At 43.2% G+C, this 25447-nt stretch overlaps 1 protein-coding gene and 1 long non-coding RNA gene across 2 annotated transcripts in view; one reads left to right on the top strand and one right to left on the bottom strand.

Moving 5' to 3' along the window:
• LOC149869483 (uncharacterized) overlaps window positions 1-11003 on the top strand; it is a 52972-nt gene extending 41969 nt beyond the window's left edge. Inside the window, exon 3 of the long non-coding RNA XR_016441480.1 lies at window positions 5026-11003. This is a non-coding gene — a long non-coding RNA (uncharacterized LOC149869483). The remainder of the gene's footprint in view (window positions 1-5025) is intronic.
• The window catches only part of LAPTM4B (lysosomal protein transmembrane 4 beta), a 104509-nt gene that overhangs the window by 29657 nt on the left and 49405 nt on the right, over window positions 1-25447 (bottom strand). The window contains exons 5-6 of the mRNA XM_090040401.1: window positions 16406-16504; window positions 11012-11107 (exon numbers count right to left, since the gene is read on the bottom strand). Of these exons, the coding sequence (XP_089896527.1) occupies window positions 11012-11107; window positions 16406-16504 (195 nt within the window). The remainder of the gene's footprint in view (window positions 1-11011; window positions 11108-16405; window positions 16505-25447) is intronic.

The following is a 25447-nucleotide window of genomic DNA, read 5'->3' as shown; positions in this document are numbered from 1 at the left end:
GCTCAGTCAACGTGATTTAAGACTGACTTGCAGGGCATCTATACACGTTCTCCAGGCTGTGGGGTGGGAGGCACTTTCATTAGATCAGCTCTGAGAGCCACTTTAATTAAAGTGCCCACAGCATCACATGTATTCAGTGTCCCCTACTTCAAAAGCGCTTTAGTTGAAGAGCTCCCACTGCCATTTTGAAATGCAGGGATACTGAATAAACATGACACAGAGACAGCTGGAATGTGCTAATTAGTAGGGCTGCGTGAGTCAGCAGCGATCTGATCCAGCTTCGGATCCGGCGCTTTGGATGGTGCGATCTGATCTGATCTGATCCAGAGCTCCAGACCGGGTTTCCGCCTCAATCCAACTGAAGCGGCTCCGAAGCTTCAGAGCCGCCTCAGAGATCTGGCCATAGGGTATAATGGGGAATCAATGGAAGATGTACAACTTTGTTGTTTTTTGTATGATTTGGATGCAACTTGCAGGGATGGTAGCCTCTGCTAAGAGCATGAAGCCTGCCAAGTGGTTTGTACATTCAAACAAGCACCTAACTTCATCACCAGAACTGAAGCCACCTTCCTACAGCTCAATACACAAAACCTGCCAACTATCTCCGGTACCCCCACAAACTGCACACCAGAATCTATCAAAGACAACAAAACCCAACTACTTGTGGGGGCACATTCCTCACCAAAAAACACTCTGCCTCCAGTCTCTCAGGCCTGATCCTGAGAAAGAACAAATTACAATGCAAACCATTTTTCAGAGCTGAGCCTATGAACTGCACTTCATCAGCCTCCCAGGTAGTAGGTACAGAAACTCATGGACTCAGTATACACAGCAGAGTTCTGGCACACTGTTATCTGCTGGACATCTGACACTCCAGGCGCCTCTGCACTTTTACCTGCACTGTTACATCCCCCTTTTCTCCCTACCCCCCACCCCAGCCTGTCCCTCACCCCCTGACACCTCCATTTCCATTTTCACTGACTGGCTTTCTTGCCTGCACTGCGGGCCAGGCCAGCCTCTGGCTTCTTTACTATTCCTTCCATCCAGGACCAACTGCAGGTACTTCTTAAAAGCCAAGTAACTTTAGGAACACCAGCTGCTCTAGGAACACCAGCTGCTCGACCCCTTCACCCTCGGGTCGCACATGCCCACCATCATGCGGACTGTACTGGACCGCAAGGGATCCACCCATCTCCTGATGCCCTCCTTCAGCCACCTCACCAGTGCCTGCACGTCTGGTGACAGCGGCCTGCCCCAGCCAGGAACATCGATCCCCTGGAACTTCTCCATTTGGTTTTCCAGTTCCCTCACTAGGGGGATCACCTGGCTGAGGAGGGCATTGCCAGTGCTAAGGGTCTTGATGGCCTCGAGGAAGGGCTTGAGGACTACCAACATCTGGGAGATGGTACCCCACTCAGCTCTGTTCAGGGGGGTGCTGATCCCTATCTCCCCAAACAAGGCCATCTCATGGATGGCCTTCTGTTACTCCACCAGCCTCTGGAGCATCAGGTATGTGGAGTTCCACCAAGTCTCCACATCCTGCATGATTCTGTGCTGCAGGATGCTGAGCTCTGCCTGTTTCTCCCACAGCATCTTGCTCCCCCTTCATACTGCGGTGGAAGTAGCCTGTCACCTTCCTGCATTTCAAAATCAGCTGGCTTGTAGCAGTACTGGTGGCAATGCCATCACTGGCAGGTCTGTCCCCCTCCAAGGCATCCCTCACTATTAGGTGCAGCCTGTGTGTCACACAGCGAATGCCAACGAAGTTGGCATCATGGACAGCCTTCACCATATTGGCCCCATTGTTGGGGACCATGAACCCGCGGGTGAGCTCGGCTTGCCCAATAAGCCACCCCTGCACCATGCGGTTCATGGCCCCCCATGATCTCCCTTGCCGAGTGGGACTCATCCAGCACCTTGGCTTGCAGTAGAGCCCACCGACAGCCTGACTGATTGCACCAGTGCCCCATGAGGGAGAGGTAGATGTGATCACCACCCTGGCTGCTCCAGATGTCAGAGGTGAAGTGCAAGGCTACCTGCGGCCCTGCCTTGTGCAGCTCCTCTCTCAAGTACTCCCTGCATGCCTGATACAGGGAGGGCACCGCTGCCTTGCTAAAGGTGGTGTGTGCAGGCACTTTGTAAAATGGGGCCAGAAGTGCTACAAACTACCTGAACCCTGGTCACTCAACTAGGGAGAAGGGCTGGCTATCCAGAGCAAGCATCTCCCCAATGCTCTGGGTGATCTTGCACACCTTGGGAACTCACCCCGCTTTCTGTCCATCTTTCCCCAACTGATCCAGGGTGGCCTGCCTCTGCTTTGGGGGGAAGGGGGCTTTGGAGTGAGCAGGGGACTCCCCTTTTGGCACACTTGCACTGGTACCAGGCTTAGCAGCAGGAAGAAGGACAAGGGGGTGGTGCCTCCTCAGATACAGCAGCATGGCCGTGGTGGAGAAGTGTCTCAACTCCTTGCCACGGCTCATGTGCCTTCGGCAGTGCTGGCAGATGGCAAACTTGGGATCATCTGCCACCTGAAAATGATCCCACACTATACTACTTCCCTGCTTCTGGGTTGAGGGTGAGGATCCTGCCTTTTCCCCTTCTCAGCAGGCTGAGGCTGAACAGCAGGAGGAGCTGCCTCAGCTGAGCCACTTGCCTCCACAACCTCAGCCTCCTCCAAGGTGCTGTTTTCCAGAGGAGACCTGGGTCTAGGGGAAATGTGAGGGATGTGGAGCACTAACTCCGATTCCCCCTCAGTCCCCAGAATTGCCAGAGCCAGCGTGCTCAGCATCCCTGGTTCTAGCTCCAGCTCCTCCTCTGGCAGTGGGAGGCTCACACTGAGAGCTGATATTGGCGTGGAAGAGGCAGTGATTCCACTGCTGGTGCCCACTTCTGCACTGAGCAGAGGTGGTGCAGGTGCAGGGACATTAGGTGCAGCCTCTGCTCCCACCACCTGGCTTCCACTGGCAGCACCGATGTCACGGCTGCTCGGGAATAGAATGCGTCTGTGTTTGGGATGGGGGCGGCTTGCAGCTCCAGCTCTCTCTTTGCCCCCTCTCCCTCCCCTGCCAGAAGACCTGGCACCTGCCTTTCCAGCATGCTTCATATTGATCTTTCCTGTCCTATCTGGTGTTGTGCTGTGAATGAAATTATTTGTGTGTTCCTGTGTCTTAATATATTATCTGTGCCTTGCTCTTCCGTAAATACCCGTCTGTCGTCTTCCACTGTGATATTTTTCTATATTCTGGGTGTGAGTGAGTATGAGTGTATGCATGCATGCAAGCAAGCAATCTGTGCCTCCCTGCACAGTGATAGATAACACTGGCTGGGAAAACAACTGTCTTTTTGCAAAGCTTCCAAAACAAGTTCCCAAAAAAATAATTCAAAGAAATAAATTGAATTGTAATACTACTAATAATTGAATTGAATAGCTAAGCTAAACTAGGCTAAGTTAAGCTAAATTCTAACCACTCCTTTATAACATGAAAAAGCAGCAAGCTGGTCTCAGTTGCAGTGTTCCTCTCTCACACAGCCGCTTATAGGGAACAAGCTGCAAAAGGCACAGAAGGGTTGGAAACAGGGGCTTTTATACTTTTTTTAGTCCCACCTCACAGATGCTACCATTGGAAAGGAAGCCAGGGAGAAATCCTTCTCACTGGCTACCTACAGACGTCAGTCTTCCCCCGCTCCCCCCACTCCCACTCCCACTCTCCATCCCTCTTCCTCCCACTCCCCCTCCCTCTTCTAATTTGCTCAAAATGGCCAAAGCGGTTCCAGAGCATCCGAAGCGGGTCCGAAGCACTTTGGATGCCCCCAACCCGCTCCGGACACCATTGCTTGTATCCTGCTTTGACCTGGAAGTGCTGCTTCAGACGCCAGATCATCCGAAGTGGGTCTGAATCCGAAGTGCGATCCAAAGCCTCGCACAGGCCTATTAATTAGCACACTCCAGCAGACTCTGCTTTGACATGTGCTAATTAGCATGTGTTGGAGCAGAAGTCCATCCATCACATGTGTAGGTGACCACAGTGCCCACACCCAGAGGTAAAAAGTCAGGATGAGTCTTTCCATCCATCTAATCCTTGACAACAAGGGTACATACTCAATGGATTTCTTTAACCCCTAGGAATTTGAATTCAATTCATTTTTCGGAGACAACATCTATGACATGTTAACTAATCAATTCTATTTAAAAAGACCATTTAAATGAACACTACTACTTTATCAACAATAAAGCTTTCTTTTCCTGTGTTGTGACGCACTCAATAACTGAGACAAGAAAGATTTGAAAGATTTAATTTACTTGTCATAATTTTATGTCTTGTCTACTTTTTTTATTTTATCTGATAATGAGAACAATCAGAACATTTCCACAGTTTTTGGTTTAAAAATAATGCAAGAGAACACTTATTTGTCTGAAAGTGTTTCAACTGTACAAACTAGTATGTAAAATTACATTTTGAGCCCATATATTTGACTTGCCAGTAAAATGCAAATATTATACGATAATAATAAAGGGAAATGATTCTAAAAGTCTCATTCAATTTGGGCATTCAGCCAAAATTGACACAATTAGTAGTTTCTGCCCAAAACAGTACCACTGGGTCCAAGCAACGTTTAGAAAAGTGATACTCGAGAAGAAGTGTGATGGACATGAAAACAAAGTGGTATGTAAAAAAACAAAACAAAACCAAAAAACATACCAAGCTACTTGGACAGAGTCAGACCATGTGAAATAGTGGATTTTCTAGACAAAAAAGCCTTGCACAAGCAAAGGAGATATAGTAGCAAGAAGCAAAGCTGTCCATGGATTTGAACATGGGGGTCAAAGATGAGAAAGGCAGCTTTTATTTGACTGGGACCAAGCATCAGAAATGAATAAACATTTTTTTGCAGGACTAATGCTTGTAATACAGCAAAAAACTGACAAAAGGTGTTTGATGAGTACTGTGACCCCAGGCAGAGACTAAAGAGGGAAAATTATTTTTTATCTCAACTCACAATAAGAAAGAAATATTTTACTTGCAGAGCTGAGGATCCTGGCTTTCACAAGCAACTTTGGAGACATTAAAGATTTCCTGAAAAAAGAGAATTTTTTGAGGAACATCTCATTGAAGTCCATGGGAGCAGCTCTTGAGAAAGAAAGAAATGCCTCCAGGTAATGTGCAAGTTGCTACCCCATATGCTCTGGGATTTTATGGCTGTAAAAATGCCCAGATAATTAGCCTTTTACTTCACGTGCTTCATAATTCTGCTTATATCACGCAACACTTACATTTTGCTGTCCTCTTTGCCCACTCTTTTACATTCCCCTTTACTCCCTTGTTTCATTATTGCTTGGGGAATTCAGTGGCTCCTGTACCTGTTCTCACTTAAGATCATAGGAATCCAGTTCTGGGCTCCACACTTTAGAACGGATGTGGAGAAGCTCGAGAGAGTCCAGAGGAGAGCCACGCGCATGATTAGAAGTCAAGAGAACAGGCCTTATGAGGACACGCTGAGAGGCATGGGACTCTTCAGGCTGGAGAAGTGAAGGCTCAGGAGTGACTTGATGGCAGCTTATAAGTACATAAGGGGTGTACATCAGGAATGGGTGAACGTCTGTTTACCAGGGCACCCCAAGGGAAGATAAGATCTAACAGTCACAAACTGCTGGAAAACTGTTTTAGACTGGACATAAGGAAAAACTTCTTTACTGTCCGAGTCTCCAGAGTCTGGAATAGACTCCCCGCAGAAGTGGTGCAAGCACCTACTCTGACTACCTTTAAGAAACGCTTGGATGTTGATCTTGCTGGGGGTATCTGACCCCAGCTGACTTCCTGCCCTTTGGGCAGGGGGCTGAACCCGATGATCTCATGAGGTCCCTTCCAGCCCTAATGTCTATGATATTTATAAACATAGGGCTGGAAGGGACCTCATCTAGTCCAGCTCCCTGCTCAAGGCAGGATCACCCCTTACTAGACTCTCTTAGACAAGTGTCCCTCCAACCTCATCTTGAAAATTTTCAAGGATGGAAATTCCACAACTTCATGTAGCTTGCTCCACTGCTTCACCACCCTCATAGTTAGAAAGTTCTTCCTAATGTCCAACCTAGATTTCCTCTGTTGAAATGTGAGACCATTGCTCCTACTCCTGTCCCATACAACCACAGAAAAAGATCCATCTATATCCATTGTAATCTCCCTTCATGTATTTGAAGACTGTTATCAAATCTCCTCTCTTTCCAATCTATCCACATCTTTGAAGTGCAGGGACCAAAAGTGGATATAGCACTCTAGGTGAAGCCTCACTAGTGATAAATAAAGTGTAAGAATCACTTCCTGTGATCTGCAAGCAACACACCTCTTAATACAACCCAGTATGCTGTTGGCCTTTTCAGCAACAAGAGCATACTGTGGCTCATATCCAGCTTATGGTCCACTGTAACCCCTGGGTCCTTCTCTGCACTACTACAGCCTAGCCAGTCATTCCCCAGTCTTTATTTGTGCATGCAATTATTTTGTCCCAAGTTCAGGACTTTGCACCTGTACTTGTTGAATTAATTTGATTCATTTTTTATCATTTCTTCAGTTTATACAGGTTATCCTGTATCCTCTCCAGTGGATGTGCAATTCTACCCAACTTGGTGTCATTCACAAATTAGCTAAGCATGCATTCAATCCCATCATCAGAATCATTAATAAAGAGGTTAAATAATACTGAACCCATGACAGACCCCTGGGTAACCCCACTTGATGCCTCCTCCCAACTAGACATAGAGCTATTGATGACTACTCATTGAACATGATAATCCAACTAGTTTTGTATCCACCTTGCAGGACAGTATCACCTGTTGGAGGTGAGGGGAACAGAGCAGCACTAAGAACACCCCATCAGAAGCTGTACATGCTGGCCATGGCCTGGGGCAGTGGGCATGGGCAGGAGTACAATGCTGGCTGCCCTGGCAGGGTTGAATAGGATTTGGCCCCATGCAGAGAGCTGCTGGGGCAACCACAGGCCACATGCAGTTAGTTGGTGGGCCCGATCTGGCCCGCAGGCTGTATTTTGCCCACCCCTGATCTAAATCCTCCTTGAAACATGTCACTGCTTCACTTTATCCTGAATGGCAGCAGGATTGTGAATGAAACTTCCCTCCAATTACTTAGTGAGATTTAGGGCAGGTCTACTTTGCAAACTGTAGTGTAGCATGGAAATGAATGCTCTAGCATTAGCCAAGCCACTTACCAGAAACAGTCAGGCCACGGCAGCAAGAGCTTAATGAAAGATTATTAACTCAGCTTTTCAGGTGTGGCTAGACTGCTTTTGCTACCTAAACTAGTACTTTTAAAGCAAGTTTACATGTAGCTACAGTTTGAGGTTTGTAGCATAGACAATCTTGAGTAAAAAGAAAAAATAAGCTCCTGTTTGTATCCAAGCCCAAAATGGAGTCCTTACTGTCACTCAAAACAAGTCTAACTTCAGGATTACTTACAAGACTCAGTACTCAGAATAGTAAAGGATGTGCTTTTCAAAATGGACTAACTTGTTTCCATTATACTGTCTTGTAATGATGATCTAACATAGTATGTTCTCATCATGGGGTAACCCATTTACAGCATTCATTTAGGGGGTACTGTGCCCTAATACTCAGATAATCACTCCACACCGGATTTACTAGCCACATTTGGTGTCTATCATAGCTAATGATAAGAGAGAGCCATTTTAGTCTGAAGTTAAGCAGAAGGCAAGGAGGTACTTTACAATAATCACCCATAGACTATATTGTGTTAAAGTACACTCTCAGCAGAGCCTCTGGATCTTATCCCACTGCCTGGACTAACTTTTATAACCCCTATGCCCTTCAAAGATAAACTGCTTTGTTTATCTTGATCTCTTCAGCACACGTTCCTTTTCTTCCTCCTTCCCCTTGCCCCTTATCCTTTGTATTTAAATTATTTTATTCCTTTCTATTTAGTACCCTTGTTCTCTGCAAGTCCATTCATAGCATCTGACAAAATAGGCTGTAGCTATGAAGTTCATGCTTTTTTGAATAAGTTAGTCTATAAGATGTTACCCTGCCCTACCTTCTGCTTCACTAATGATAAGCTATGTCCATTTTTATCTTTCATATGTTTCCATGCAACATGCTGTTTAGGGTAAAATATGTTTAATGTTTTAGAAGTCTGAATAATCAATAAGTTATTGGTCATTTATTGATGTCTAACCTGTTTGATTGGCTATCAGCTGGCTCTTGTGTTATCTTTTTTTGCCCAGGCTACACCAAAATGCATTTCAAAAGGGCAAATGCATCAGATGCATATGAAAAAGGATGCCCACCTTGTCAGACAGATTTATATCTGAGGGAAGAAATTTTATGTAAAGAAATGAATATTTCTGTCCTTCTTGAACAGAATAAAGAAAAAGATGCTGGGGGGAGGGAGAGGGGCAGGGAGAGAAGCCTTTTGTGGAGAAGGGAAGGGAAGGGGAAAGGAACAACTCCAGTCATGGAGGCCAGTGAACCATCTGGGAAGGACCATAGGGGTGCTAGCTGCTGGAACAGAGAGACCACTAGGTAAGCCGCTTCGTGTTAGAAAGTTAAACTATTTTTGTTTTGCTTATGTTTTTGTTTTATGTAATAAATCTGTTTTGGCTTTTCACTTTAAATTTTGCTTGGTGATGAAAATTATTCCAGAGCAGCTAGCAGCAGCAGTTCTATTTTGTTTTGCAGTCCCAGGGAGGCTTAAGAGTCCAGGAGATCTTCCTCCAGTAACTATAAGGTCTGGTTAGACTGGGTTTTCCAGAGGATGGGGGAAAGGAGTCTATTCTGGACACTTTCTTTTTCCCTCTGCATTCCAGTATGGACCTGAGAAACCTTTTCTCCAACAGAAATTTTCTTGAGAATATACCAGTATTAATCTTAAATTTCAGTTGGATGAATTAACATTTACTAATGAGAGAACATTTTGTAGAAAAACTCTCCACTGGTCTACTTACATTACACCAATCTAGTAGTCATGTCTTGGATTCACTTACAAAGAATGGAGAGAGTACTAAATACCACACACAAGAATGTTAAGATGGGAGAAAGAAGGACAGTCAAAGGGCTTGGGAACTAGTTTGTAATACAGGAGAACCAGCTTCAATACTGTACTCTACTACAGACTTTTTGTAGGACTAAGCAAAATTACTGTATCACTTAGCCTCTCACTCCTCAGTCCTACATGTGTAAAAATGGGAATAAACAACACTTCCCTTCCTCACAAGGGTTTTGTAAAGATAAAGATTATGAGGCAGATACAATACTAATAGGGACTACAGAAGTACTAAGGATACATTTGTCAACTTTTTTGCTGACTGATATGTTGTATTTAATACATAATTCATAAAATTTCATTTGATGACAAGGACTTAAAGTTTTGTCCAACTCAGGTGGTAAATTCAGGACGTAACATTTTCTTGTGCCTTTCCTTTAAAATTTAGGGATAAATAATCTGAATAAAAAAGACAGTACTGAAAACTGAAATCCTCTGTTTCCCCCAAGTACTGATAACGCAGGTGGTTTCAGTGCAAGTTTCACAAGGCGACTGGAGTTTCCTTGTTAATTCAGTTGAAGGTTCTTATACCTTAGCCTGCCAATGCTGTGACTCATATATTTCGCAGCATTTCAAGTTCCGAGTTACAACCACCATACTGCACACAACTATCATTATGATTTCATTCAGGACAGCTGGCTTTACTCGGAGTAGGTTCCAATACAGTTGTGACTTTTCTTCCATTTATCTTTCAATAAACCCATATTATGCCAGCTCTCTCAATTTGATCAGTTCGTGCAATATTTGATGTCTTTCTTAAAAATCCAGCTCCTGAAGTCAAGTGAGTGTTTCAGTTTTCATTTGTTAGAAACAGTACATTTCTAATCTTTAAGGGTTACATTGAAAAGCTTAAAAGTGTAATCTAAGCACATCCTAAAGCTTTAGAAGCAAAAGGCAAAAGTATTTTTTAAAAAGAAAAACAGTACAAGTTTAAGCCAATTACAAGATTTGGTGGGTTTTACCCATATATCTGGGATGTTTGAGATTAGCAATACTGAAACGTCATTAGCTGGATCTGCCCTTTCCTCTAACAGACTAACCTCATTTTCTTGTAATCACAATCCCTCTTTATAAAAAAAAAAAAATCAATATAGTTACACTAGGAATAAATTTAGCATATTTTTCAGGGGGTAGCTTGGAGTGTGTAATGGAGTGTATATGTAACAGTTCCCCCCCAAAATGCCATAATATGCAGTTTCAAGTTACCTATTTGTACTTATTCAGTCAGTTGAGTTTACAATAAGCAAGCTTGACATAGTTAACTGCAACACTAAGGCAAGGTACAGATGTTCATTGTCTACTGTGAGAATTGCTGTTGTCCTAGTAGAAACCAAAAGCATATAAATATTAGGACATTTTCTCTCAGAGTAAAAATGGCTGCTCTGGGAGAAAAATAACCCTGGAAGAATCCAAGTTAAATCACTCCTAGGAGAATTTCTCCCAAGGGACTAACTCCTCCTGGGAGAAGTGGAACTGGAAGAAAGGCTCTCTGCCTTCCCAAGACTGGGGTTGCCTCAGTCTTGAGAAGGCATGGAAGTCAGCTGTTCCCATTTGCCATAGGCCAGGAGGTGAAGGAAGAAGCAGTAACTGCTCCCTGCCTCTTCGCAAACTGGGCAGTCCCTTCCAGCTTCCCCTACTACGCAGCTGAGTTTAAAAGCTGGTACATGGGAGGGGCTTGGTGACCCCAATCCCAACTGTGGGCTTTCAAATCACCACCCTGATGCTCAGCTGGGCAATGGGACAGCAAGCAGGAGCTGGGAGCTTTGTTGGGGAGGTTTTGAGCCTGTATGCAAAAAGGAAAGGAAAGTTGTAAAAAAAAACATCCTTAGCAGACAAATATGCTGAACCTTAAGGCTGAGCTTGTTTCCAAAGATGACAATACGGTGAACAAAGAAAATTAACAACATCTTTTTTCTTCTTGCACTTCATGCCAACATGCTTACCGCAGTGTCATTTGTAGTAATGTACACCAGCACATCAGAGTTGTTTCTGCCATTAATGTACCGGTAACAGTTCCACACACAGCTAATCAGGTAACCCTGGAAAGAAAAGATAGCTAGTTATTGCTTAAATAAATTAAGCAACATACATTTTTCTACAATCAACCCTATTTTGGTGCAAAACCCTGACTTCTGATTGCCTGAGAGACATTATTAAGCCAATCAGAACAAAAGAATAAGAAAAACTGCTGAAAGTTACATGGAGGAAAAAGGGGGGAAAGTCTATTCAACTATTAAAAATAAGGTGCAAACAGTCAAAAGTTCACTTTTATTTAAAAATAGATTAGCTGCTTCTGTTTATTGTGCTACTCTGACAAAAATGTTCATTCTTTCCCTACACATTTACATTTCTTGTCAGAAAAGGCAATGTCAGAAAAGCAGTGCAAATGATGCATTTAAAATTGAGAATGTTATTTGCCTAAATCACTTGTGAGATGAAGTTGCCAAGAGAGGAGGAAAGAAAGAGAGGTCAGCACATGGGATACATGTATATCATGCTGATCAGGGCCATTTACAGGAACTGGAATAATTTTACATTAAAAATATAAGAATAAGGACATGACCCTGAGAGGAAGTAGAGCAGCAAACCTTCCACTTGTCACAATTAACTACCTTAAAATGATCACATAAGGGTTAATTCATTGATCTGATATCTTCACTTGAGGTGAACAGAATCCTGGGAGCCTCTGTTGTACAAAATCCTATTCAACTTAGGGAAAGGCACAACTTAGCTCCAATTTAGTTACCATATACTATTCCAATATTAAGGTACAGTCATACTGAAACATAAAAAATACACTTTATTTAGCATAAGTGAAGAATGTTTATGCTGCTTCAAATTTGTTCAGGGATTTTAACCTATGCATATATTTACATTTTGTTTAGTATAACACTCTCATGGTAACTCAATGATAATGGGATCTTGGCCCCATTAGGTGTCCTGGCTGTTGTGCTTTGAGTTTTTTAAGCTGAGGATAACTTATTGCCTAAAGGGGAAATGAGAGCAATTTTTTAAATTAAGAAAATACAGGGAAATATTCATAGACCAGCAAGCATAGGACCAATGACTGGAAGGCAGTGGTTAGGAGAAAGGATGACTGATAAGGCAAAAACTGGCCCCTTTTCTCCCTGTGCTGTTTGCCTTTCATTGGCCAGATTGGGAAGACCTGACTGGGGAGATAGTAGAAAACACAAAAGCCAACTATCTCTCCAGAAATTTAAAAACACCAAAGTGCTACTAGCCAGCTGTTTTTTCTTTTGGTACGTTCCATAAACCTACATAGCAGCTCTTGCAGACACAAGGAATTGAAATTAAAATGCCAGTGCTCATTTGGTTTAGCACACAGATCATTATTAATAAGTCATATTTTTGTGACTCATTTACAATAATGACCTTTCATAGTTGGTAGGGTCAGAAGAGACCTGAGCAGATCATCAAATTCGACCCCCTGCCATGGCAGGAAAGAGTACTGGGATCAAACAACCCAAGTAAGGTGTTCATCCAACCTCCTTTTAAACAACCCCAGGGTAGGAGCCAGCATCACTTCGTTTGGAAGTTGGTTCCAGATCCTAGCCGCCCTGACAGTGAAGTAGCACCTCCTGATATCTAGCCTGAATCTAACCCCTGCCAACTTGTCACCGTTATTCCTAGTCACACCTGGTAGTGCTCAGGGGAACAGGGACTCCCCCAATGCCTGCTGATCCCCCGACCAGTTTGTAAATGGCCACTATATCCCCCCTCAGCCTTCTCTTGTGAAGGCTGAACAGGTTCAGGTCCCCTAGCCTCTCCTTGTAGGGCCTGCCCTGCTGACCCCTGAACATGAAAGTGGCTCTTCTCTGGACCCTCTCCATGTTGTCCACATCCCTCCTGAAGTGCGGCGCCCAGAACTGGACGCAGTACTCCAACTGCGGCCTGACCAAAAGCCTCTTATCTCTTTCACCCACCCTACCTTCTTGCCTATAGCTGTCATACAGGAACTCTGTTTTTCAGGATGCTGCAGGTTGGACTCATGGGATGAGAATGGGTTTTTTTTTTCCCTGCCACTGAAAAATTTATGGAGGGGTGCCTCAAATCCAATTAAGGGTGCCTTAGGTCCAAAAAGGTTGAGAACCACTGTTGAAGATTCTCCCGTCATGGTGATAATATCTTGCTTTGCTCATTCATAGAAACGTATTAGAAGCTGTTAGTCAGTGGGCAAGGTCCATCATATCTCCACAATAAAAGGAATTGGCAGCTAGTGTACCACTGTTCTAGATTCTCCCACCAGGGTGATAATATCTTGCTTTGCTCACTCATAGAAATGTATTAAGAGCTGTTACTCAGTGGGTGAGGTCTACCATATATCCATAATAAAGGAATTGGCAGCTAGTGTAGAACCAGCAATTGGATAATGAAATGCTAATTCGTGTTCATTTGAGAATACAGGAATATCATATAATTTTGCTGGCCAAGACATGCTCTTGGCCTGTTGAACATGAGTAGGGACCTACCTAAATCGTGGTGGAAGTTCATGGCACAACGGTGCCTTTAATCTTACTCTTTTCACTGCCCCTCTCCCCTCCCTGCTACTACTGAGTGGCTGAGAGGCAATTCATGACATGACATTGTTTTTGCCTCTCTGCCACTCAGTGGTGGGCAGAGGGGTGGTGGCGGGAGGAGCCATGTGGCAAAAACAGTGAGATTAAAGATACCACTGTGCCACAAACTTCCACTGTCATTTAAATAGGTCCCAAAATACGAGCAATGGAAACTCACTTTGTTTGACATGCACTGAAAGGGCCAGCAACTTTTCTTTAAACTTGTCCTTCAGGCCTATTTCATATTTATGTACATGAATTGTTACATTAAGTCACTGACCTATTTACCAATTCATTTTTTCCCCAAAGGCTTGGACTGAGCTTTCAAATATCATTCACCCATGTACTGAGTCAGTTCTCCTGCACTGGAAGTTAAGGTAGCCTGAGAAGTTCTCAAGCTTCCATATTGTCAGAGGAAGCCTTGACCATGCCCATACCTGCAGTATGGAAGGGTGAAACTTAAAAGACAGTGGCTGCCTATACATGTGCTCAGAGGAGGGAGAGAGGCATTTTAGAGTGGTTCCCAGGCAGCCACTCTAATTAAAATGTGTCAGTGTATTAAGCCCCTGAATGTTTAAAAATGGCTGCAGGATGTTTTATCTAAACCTCATTTGATGAAGTTTAGTTAAAGCACACCACGGCCATTTTTAAATGCATGGGGGCTTAATATATGATACGCAGTGTTGATGCTGCAGCATTCTAATTAACATGAAGAGCAGGCTCAATTAATTGAGTCTGCTCCAGTACATTTTAATTAGAATGCCAACTAACACATGTAGAAGAAGTCATCCTCCCACTTTACTTGGTCTCGGTGAGGCTGCAGCTGAAGTACTTCATCCAGTTCTGGGCTCCACACATTAATCTTGGTATTTGATCATCCAATAACAAACAACTGCATTCTCCGGTAAAGGCATTGCCCATGCTTTCTCTTCTGTTCACATTGCTTTACATATTATTATTGTAATATGTAAAACAATGTGAACAGATGAGAAAATATGGGCAATGCCTTTACTGGAGAATGCAGTTGTTTGTTATTGGATGATCAAATAACAGGATTAATGTTCAATCAAGAATACATAAATTCATCTATGGTACCAGATGTCCTCCTTTGTCTAGATGAGAATTTCCAGCATGTTATGGTACATAGAGCTCTATTCATTTTTGGATAGATAAAATGCGTGGAATTTTGATCAATTTTGCTTTCTTTCATTACAAGAGTCCATTATAGCCTGGGTGGGCAAAACGGTGAATCCATTTCCTGGCAGCCCCTGCTCATGTTGCTATGGCCAGTTTCCATGGAGACCCCCCAGTAGCGGCAGTGCCATGAAAACCATGCCCCAATAGTGCTGGCATAGCACATGGCTGGGCAGGTAGCTGCTCCAGTGACAGCATGGTCTGGAGCCAGGGCAAAGCTGAGATCCACTGTCCACCTATGCATTATAGTATGATAGCATGTAAAACACCCAGAAGCTACTAGGGGATCCAAATGAAAGCTGAAGGTCTCAAATTACTTGAGTGGTTGTCTTCCTGCCTTTTATCATGTTTGCAAAGTACAAAGGAAAAACAGCATCAAAGGTGATGCTTCCTATCTCAAGTGATCCTCTAAAATGATTTTGTTTTGTGTGTAGTACCACCCATATTAAAAGTTCCATAGTTGCCAAATATGTTTTTAGTGACTTAAGTAATTTTATTTCCTACTTCCATCCATATGAGTTCAGCGCTTCCTATGGTGACATTTGTTAGACAATGGTGTTACAATGCCCTTCTTTATTTCTAATAGTAGCAGGAGGAGAGAAGAGCTCAGAAATGTTTTACGTACAGTACCTTTCAGTTTCAACACATAAATGGGGTATCATCTGTTATGTCTATCAGAATGATACACAGTGTGATGCATTTGATACTAGCCAACTTTCTTTTCATTCAGCAGGTTCCATAAATCTGCAGAGCAAATCTTCTGCAAACTCAAGGAATTCAAATTAAAATGCCAGTGCTAACTAGGTTTTAGTATGTATCTCACTGTTAGTGAGTCATATTTTTATGACTCATTCACACTAATGGTGTGTTGCTAGAATGAATATTAAAGGAAGTGAATTTCTGTAGTAATGCCAAATCCACAGGCATTAAATAGGGTAAGAAAAGACATTAATTGATCTCAACCTTGCTAGCCAGTTATACTCTTGGAAAAAATATACATTGGCATGTTAAAAAAGAATAACTTGCTCACCACTAATTTCATATCTTTAGGTCACTTTTTCTAGAGGGCATGCAATTAAACCTCTCAGAAAACATATTATTAAAATGAGCTATCATAAATATTTTAAATTAACATGAAATGACCCCCATATTTCATACTAAGAAAATATCAGTAATGTCATTAGATATAGTTGCTACATTTATACACATTGATCAAAGTACCCTACAATCAAACATTTCAGTATTCACACATAAGAGGTATGCGAGCAAGTGACAAATTAGATGTTTTCACATCACATGTGAAAAATGAATACTTCTGCTGACAGTCATCTTAAGGGTATTAAATATACTTCTCTCTTTTGTTTTGATTTTTAATGCAGCTGCAATTAAGTAATGAGTCCCACCCTCTCTTTCCTTACTCTCAAATTCAAGTTTGTAAGTGACATCGCAGCTACTCTTTTGGCCTCCATTACCGACAGAATACAATTGTTCTTCATTAAAAGGGTGAGGACTATTACGAAGATATGGCATATCTAGGAGACAGATGTTGTATACAAGTATGCTTACCTTGAAAGCCAAGATAATACTTATAAAGAGAAGAATAATCACAACTAGACAAGTAGGATTCACTGACATTATCTCTTCCTTGTAGGGAAAATTGGCAGGCTGCAGAAAAAACAAAAAAACAAAAACCACATTATAAAGCTCCTGAATCATTAATGGGCTCTTCAATTAATAGCTTATGAGAAGGACATCCATTATATCCAATAGCTCTTTGGACCAGTACTCCATTTCTGGCACATCTGAATAAACTGTGTGTTATAATTACAAAGGATATTTTTGTATTACAAAAGAAAAAAACCAAGTTGTTCTATGAAACATTCATGTTCCAGTAAAAAGAAAACTAGAGGTTTGGGTTTTGGGTTGTTTTACTGTTATTGTATTCTTTGTTTCTTTTGTCATCTCTGACAATAATAAAGAAAGTTTTGCCAAATATGGTAAAGCAATCAGTACACAGCTTGCTATTCAGTTCAAGCAAGGAAAAAATGTTAGCATTATATAAGACATGGACTGGTGGCAAGAATATAGAAGTGTAGGGCTCAGAAAATGTGGCTCTAACACAAACTTCTTTTGTGACTCACAACTTAACCACTCTGTGACTCAGTAATCCCATCCACAAGACAAGAGATAAATAACACTTTTTCTACTTCACAGGTGGAATGTTGTCAGGCTTCCTTAAGTCATGTTTGTAAGACATATAGGCACTTTTACATGTGCTCTGGGGTTGTAGGGGGGCAGCACTTTAATTAGTGTGGCTACAAGAGCCGCTGTAATTAAAGTGCCACTGTGCCCTCTGTATCAGCATCCCCATGTTTAAAAACGGTGGCAGGGATGCTTGAACTAAAGCTCATTTGACAGGCTTTAGTTCAAGTGCCCCTGCCACCATTTTTAAGTGCGGGGATGCTAATATACAAGACACAGGAGGTTGCTGGAGTGCAGCAATTGCCACACTCCAGCAGACTCAATTAATCACATCTGCTCTGATGCGCTGGAATTACAGCACATTGGAGCAGCCCTTGTGCTTCTATATAGGTGCCTTTATAAAGTTCCTAGGATAAAAGAAGTTTTATTTGCCAAGTTGTTTTAAAATAATAAGAAAACCCCCAGTGGAAACCCTTCATAAAGAAATATTTTCAAACTGAAGCACTGAAATGAATTGCAAATCCTGCAGGAATCTGTCTTCAAGAGAGAACCTCACTGAAAGGTAATTTCGTTGTAAAATGTGGCTTAAACCTTCCCTTGTATACAAAAGTTTTCAAAATTCTTTTTCACTTACCATTATTATTATTATGGAAAGAACTATTTTTACTTCCTTAAGGCATGAAAATGAACCAAACTGCCAGTTGCATTGGTGTATATCCTGAGTAACCTCCTGCTGTTACTTAAAGTCTTCAGCAATTTCTTTTTTAACAGCTGCTGTAAGAAATGTTCTTTGGTATTTCCATAAACTGTTCTGAACACTTAAGATCCCCAGTTGGTGTAACTAACTGTGGATATATGTTACATGAGCATATTTTCTGGTCCTTGGTAGAAATGTTTTTGTTCTTGCCTTGAATTTTATGGCTGACATTTTAATAATTTTTTCATTATAAATTTACTGGGCTTTGAAGAAATACAGTGAGAGAGCTGCAATTCACTAATTTCTGCCTGCAGAACAATTTATTAGTGATTTTGCACAATATCTTTCTCATTGGCACAGTTGATACAGTTACCCAAAGACCAAGAAAGCCAGAACTGTGTTGAAAACAAGACATGAAAGAAATGCAGCTGTAGAGCCATTTATTTTTTAGATGGACCAGTTAATTGTTAGGTCTATATTCAGTAGCCAGTAAAGAGCAGTTACAGTAACATATTCTGCATATAATTCCCATTGACCTAGTGAATCATAGAATCATAGAAGTAGGGTCGGAAGGGACCTTGTAGATCTTCAACTCCGACCCCCCGCCTGGGCGGAAGAAAAGACTGGACTCAAATGAGTCCAGCCAGGTAGTCATCAAGTCTCTTCTTAAAGATCCCCAGGGTAGAAGCCAGCACCACTTCCCTAGGAATCTGGTTCCAGCTCCTAGCCCCCTTAACTGTGAAGTAGTTCTTGCAGATGTCTAATCTAAACCTACTCTCTAATAACTTGTGTCCATTGTTCCTTGTCATGCCAGGGGGCGCTAGGGGAAACAGTGTCTCCCCTAAACCCTTCTGGTCCCCCCTAGTGAGTTTCTAGGTAGTCACCAGGTCCCCCCTCAGCCTTCTCTTGTGAAGGCTGAACAGGTTTAGGTCCCACAGTCTTTCAATGTAGGGTCTGCCCTGTAGTCCCCAGATCATGCGGGTGGCCCTCCTCTGGGCCCTTTCAATGTTGTCCACATCCCTCGTGAAATGGGGAGCACAGAACTGGACGCAGTACTCCAGCTGTGGCCTGACCAGTGTCACGTAGAAAGGGAGGATCATCTCCCTGGCTCTACTTGAGATGCACCTGTGGATGCACGACAAGGTCCAGTTAGCCCTGCCAGCCGTGACCTCGCATTGTCAGCCCATGTTCATCTTGGAGTCAGTAATGACTCCAAGATCCCTTTCTGCTTCCGTACTCTCAAGAAGGGAGTTTCCCATTCTATAAGTGTGCTGCTGGTTTCTATTGCCTAAGTGCAGCGCCCTGCACTTGTCAGTATTGAAAAGCATCCTGTTTATGTCAGCCCACTCCTGTAACCTATCCAGGTCTTCCTGCAGTCTCTCCCTCCCTACTAGCGTGCTCACCTCACCACAAAGTTTGGTATCATCAGTGAATTTAAACAGGTTGCATTTCACCCCATCGTTCAAATCGCTGAAGAAGAAATTGAACAGCGCGGGCCCAAGGACCGAGCCCTGGGGGACTCCGCTGCCCACCTCCCCCCAGGTTGAATATGACCCATCCACCACCACCCTCTGAGTACAACCCTTCAGCCAATCTGCAATCCATCTGACTGTGTAGGCATCAATGCCACAGTCGCCTAGTTTTTTAAGGAGGATGGGATGGGAGATGGTGTCAAAGGCCTTGCTGAAGTCTAGAAAGACTACGTCCACGGCAACACCTGCATCCATTGCCTTTGTGACCTGATCATAAAAGGCAATCAGGTTGGTCTGACATGACCTGCCCCTAATGAAACCATGCTGATTGCCCTTGATCATCATCCCTGAAGCCGGCCCATCACAGATGTGCTCCTTGAGGATCTTCTCAAAGAGTTTCCCTAGGATTGAGGTAAGACTGATGGGCCTATAGTGGCCCAGGTCCTCGCTCTTCCCTTTTTTGAAGATGGGGACCACGTTAGCTATCTTCCAGTCATCTGGCACCTGGCCCGAGCATCACGAGCGCTCATAAAGCTGTACCAAGGGCCCTGCAATAACCCCAGCTAGCTCCCTCAACACCCTGGGGTGGAGAGCATCTGGACCCGCTGACTTGAACACGTCCAGCCCCTCCAGAAGCTCTCTAACCCAGTCCTCCCCAACCTGAGGTCTGGAGGCGTTCCCCTCGAGTCCGTCTGGCATCACAGTGGGGAAGTCCTGGTCCCTGCACAAGAAAATGGAGGTGAAGAATTGGTTAAAGAGTTCCGTTTTCTCCTCTGGCGCAACCACCAGATTGCCCAGCGTACTTTGCAGGGGCCCCACATTACCCGGTGCCTTCTTCATCCTCCCTATGTATTTGAAAAAGGACTTTTTATTATTCTTGATCTTAGATGCTATTCCTAGCTCTATGTCCACCTTAGCTTTCCTGACAGCCCCCCTACAGGCCCGAGCAGAGGAGGTATACTCCTCTTTGGAGATGGCACCCCCCTTCCACCAGGTGTACACCGCCTTTTTGGCAAGCAGGCATTCCCGGACATCCTTGGTGAGCCACGGGAGCTTTTGGGCACTCTTGTGGTAAATATTAAAACTACTTTGTGAACAGAATGAGGACTCAGATTGACATTGGTCATGTTAAACTAATGATTCTCAACCTGAGGTGCCTTCAGATCCTTTCAAGGGTGCCAAAGAGTGCCACAAAATGTTAGCACTATTAATGTTCAGTGTAAACCCAGGGATTTCAAATAGGAATCCCTAATGTTGAAGGCATTCAGACCTGTTTACTCCGAGTTCTTTGCAACAGAAGAATTAGTCTTGTATTTTTCTGTAGTCGAAAATCATGTGAAAACTAATATCTAACACAAGGATTGGCAATCCCCAACACGGCACGTGAGGTCATTTTCCTCAGCACACCACAGCTGGCCCAGGCTCTGCATAGCTGCTGCTGGCTATGGAACCCAGGCTGCATTGCTCCAGGCTTCTTTCTGGCCATACGCCCAGAAGCATGCATGCAACCACCACTGCCATGGAGCGGATGCTGGTGCTGTTGAGCCCAGTACAACAGTTTGCAGCCTCTTGGCTGCGGTCAGCCCCAACTCTGGGCAGCTGCAGCAGGCCGTGGGCAGGCTGCAAACAGCTGTGTTGGGCTCCAGAGCCCAGACACTGGCTCCGTAGTGGTGGCAGCTGCACACACACCTCAGGACAAATGGTGGGGGGAGGGACCAGGGTTGTGCTGCCCCAGGTCTCTTTCCAGCCATGCACTTGGAGGCACTTGTGTAGTCACTGCTGCCATGAAGCCAGTACCATGGCTACAGAGCTCCATCCAATTGTTTGCAGCCTCCCACCGGCCCGGCTCTGGGCAGCTGCAGGAAGTGGTGGGCAAGCTGCAAATCGTTGCACTGGTCTCTGGAGCCCTGGCACAGGCTCCATGGTGATGGTGGGTACATGCGCAAAAAACAGCACACTGCAGGGAACGGGATGGAGCAGAACAGCCCTTCTCCCACTGTCCGCCTGAAGCCAAGTGCAGCCACCACCAGCAATAAGGATCGGGCCCTTCTGGCATGCCAAGTTGAGGCCTGGGTGGAGGCTAGGGTGCTTTTGGTACTCGGGACAAAAACACTGCTGACCCCATAGCTAACATTTTTCCAAGCAGTGTCTTGAGTCTAAAGAAGGGTGCCTCCAGTCCATCAGTGGGGGGTGTGCCTCAAGTCTAAAAACGGTTGAGAACCAACTACTGCATTAGTCTCTAATATCTGAGCAAAGTCACTGTTCTAAGACCAGACATATGTCAATTCAGTATCTTGGTTATGGCCTAATGGCCTATTTCCAGACTTCAGCTGAGCTGGCATTCATTCCTACGGGGGGTGGGGAGAAAGAGGAGAGAAAGGGAAACAGCCAACAAAGTTCCCACCAAGTTAAAGAGCAGGAACATCTGCCAGAGCCATAAAGAGTTAGCTTGCTAACTTCAGCAGCAGCAGGTGCTGGTGAACAGGTCACAATTTGCCCCTCAGCATTACAAGCAACAGGAATTTCAGATAATACAGGAATAACCCAGCCAGCATCAAGCAGTATAAAATACATTATTTTGCCAGGAGCAAACGCTAGTGAAATTGCTACTGAATGGCCAGGGTTTTAGATGACACTTTTGTGGAGTGTTGACTCTACAGCCTCAACAGACTGGGCTGGGTCTCCTGCATAGACTCAAGCCACATGCTGATGCTCAAATCTGAGCTCGACAGCTGCAGCACTGTGCAGTCAGATCCTTGTCAACCCCTCATGATTAGTGTGAAAACTGAACTTATACTCCCTCTTCAGAGTTTTCCAAGCTACTGTGTGAGGAAAAGGGTTTCTGGAAGTTGATAGCACAAAGTCATGATGTCCATCTGAAAGAAAGACACAGTTTTTTGTAACAAGGCAGTGATCTAATTAGCACCAATATCTCCATGTGTTAAAGGTAGGCACAAGGAGAGATTTTATATACTTTTAAGGAAACTATTCTCAGCCAGAAGTGACACAAATGCTGTATGTTATGCCAGTAATATGTGGAAGGACTAAATTAATGTATGATATGAGAATAAAGGGCTATATCTTGGTGCAAAGCAAGGAAACAAAATACCAGCATTATGAGCCTCAAAGATTCCAAAGAGACTTTGCTTTTTCATGATGGCAGAAAGCCCAAGCAAACAGATGTCTATACCTCTTCAGTGGTAAAAAAAAAAAAAAATCTGTTTTGCTTTTGTGCTGTAGTTCTCTTTGTATTATGGGGGGAAAGTGCTGGCAGCCCAGAGCTGCCTGTGTTCTTTAGCACATCTAATGTTTTGACTATAGCGTGATAACAATATGCTTCAAAATGCTGGTTCTCTGCAAAAGGTATGCCCCAAAATGGGGCACAGCAACACGATATGCATGCCCAAGCAGTCTCCTACTCGGGGATTTTTGGGGCATGCCTCTACAAACAGGGGGATCCAGTTTCCCCATTTGCAGTTGTCCCATAGGATTGGGCCCCTGAAGTCCCAGGATTGGCAGGGGCCTGACACTGCAGGACAATGGAAGGCATCTGGGTCACCTACTGAGGCAAAGTAGCTGTGCTGGGACACATCCTAGCACAACTGTTCCCACTTCAAGGATGACATGTTTATAGACAGACTTTCTTTGGCTATCATAACAATCTTAGAACAGAGGGAAGCCAGCACGATCTTGCCTAAAATGACATTTAAATGCCAGTCTAGGTGAACCAGTGCAACCCCCTCACGTGTGTACAGGTTACATTGGCACAGTAGAATTTGCCCAGTGTAACAAGGCAAGTCATTCTCACCCTACCACTCTGCACTGGTACACATAAAGCAGTGGCTGAAATCCATTGTAGGAAAGCCCCAGGATACAAGTTTCAAAACAAGACTTTGGTGGATGTACAGCTGCCTGGACTAAAAAGTGGTTGTTATATAGAGAGTATTTGATTTGTTTACAGCAGAAGTGTATCTGGGTGAGAAAATATCAAGCCCATAATCTAAAACAGAGGTTAACATCAATTTACAAGTGAATTTGCAGCTGGATATTCTAAAAATGTGTATGAACTTAAATGCATTTGGTACAATAAGAAGTCCATATGTTAAAGCAGGGGCAGGCAATTATTTTGGGCAGAGGGCCCCTTAGTTTTGGCAAGCCATCAAGGGTTGCATGATATGCAGCCAGGGGCAGATAAATATTAATTTTCTAAATTTTTTAGGGGTCCTGCAGACCGGATGGAATGGCCTGGCAGGCTGCATTTTGCCCATCCCTGTGTTAAAGCCATAATGCAAATGTTATTTATACAGTACCATGGACACTGAGAGTACTAACACCACTATATAAATAATATTAATAATGAAAAGCTTTGGACTTTGTGCCAGCTCACTTTTAAATGTTTTACTATTCACTTTAAAACAACTTTCTTCCCATTCTTCCAAATCTGTTTGTGTTTTATATTTCCTCCTCAATTTTAGAATTAAAAAATTCCATACTTAATATGGAGTGACTTCCCATAGAATGGCTTGGAATACAGAAGTCGTATATAATTTAACATAAAACAGTAACATATAGGCAACCCCCGCTTAGCACTATTTCGCTATAACACTCATTTTAAACTGATACCTGATTTCGCTTAGTGCTCAGTGAGTTTCATTATAATGCTCGCAGTCACTATTGGGTCATTAAAAACACTTGCGGTCATCATCTTGGATCCTCAAATACTTTCGGTTTCACTTAACATTTGTTTCGCTTAACACTCAATTTTTCAGGAACCAATTAAGAGTGTTAAGTGGGGGTTGCCTGTATATATAATTTCTAAGCCCATGCTTTGAATTTAGCAGATAATTATATCTTCAATTTAGGATCCTAGAAGATGGCTAAAAAAAACTATACAGAGATATTGTCTATCCATTTTATAGGCTTTTAGAATAATTTTGATCTGTTTAATCCGTATTCCATTGTAGGGTTTTTACTTAAACATTTTTAATGAGAAAGGCTGACATAGCCTTAGCTGAAATGACACAAAGCAACACTCTAATTAGTTTCATAGTAAAGCTATTTAAAACACTATTTGAAATACATTATTAAATGAGCTGTAATATTTCCATACATTAATAAAAACCAAGCTTGCATCAGTCTTTCTGAATTGCATGTTCATTATACATACTTAGAGACCTACTCAAATCGAATTGCGATTTCATGGATTTTGAGGAAATCATGAAATCAGGCAATCAGGCGATCTCTGCAAAATCTGCAGGGGAAGAAAAAACAAACAATAAAAATTTACTAAAACTAAAATGCTGGCTCCTCAGAGAGCGCCAGCAGTCCTCCTGGTCACACAGTCCAGCATAATGGTGGCTTCTGGCACTAAAGTAAGCAGGCAAGGTGGCTGCCACCCTCGCTCTTCATCGCTGATTGGCTGAGGGAACTGCCTGTTGTGTGGCCCCACCCCCTCCACCAATCAGTGACGAGGGGCAGGGACTGTATGATAGAAAGCCCTCTCCACCAATCAGCGGTGGGGGGCGGGGCCATCAGGGCCCCTCAGCCAGAGAACTGGGGGAGAGGCTACTACAATAAGCCCATGAAAATGGCAGCTGGCCCTGCTATCTGCCTGCAAAATCAGGTAGAAAAGAAATATGCCTTAAATTAAACTCCTCTAGACCTATTACTGGCAAAACAGCTACAGTATTTAATATAATTTGAAATATTTTCTATTATATAGTTATAGTGATAATGGTTAGGATACTGATGTAGATTAGAACCAGCATTTGGCAGCATATTGTTATCACACTATATTCTAAACATTAGAGGTGCTGTTTAATCTGCAATGCTTGTTTTATTATGCTGTGATGTTCTTGCATTTTTGTCCCTGTTAAATGATATATTTTTCTACAAGTATGAGTTTTCAAAGACACTTGAACATATAAACATTTAATGTAGGTGATATCAGAAAACAACAACCTATATATAGAAACATTGTTATATATTTCAGATAAAAACATTGTTATACATTTCAGATTAAAAAGTGTCCAGCTCCATCATCCTTACATTGAATGGTGCTTTTATTCTGTCCACAGACCCAGTGAAATTTTTTGGAACGCATATAAGTCATGCCTACACTGTGTTGGACTACAGTAGGGAATATCACCCACCCACTTGTTCTGGGTATGCTGAATTCTTTTTTTTTTTTAAATAGTCACATAGCTCCTTTTTATGTGCTTTAGGGCAGTTCTAAGG

Source organism: Crocodylus siamensis, chromosome 3 (genome assembly GCF_052110815.1).
Source record: "Crocodylus siamensis isolate JL-2025a chromosome 3, ASM5211081v1, whole genome shotgun sequence".
NCBI classification, from domain to species: domain Eukaryota; kingdom Metazoa; phylum Chordata; order Crocodylia; family Crocodylidae; genus Crocodylus; species Crocodylus siamensis.
This window is presented reverse-complemented; position numbering and strand designations above follow the sequence as displayed.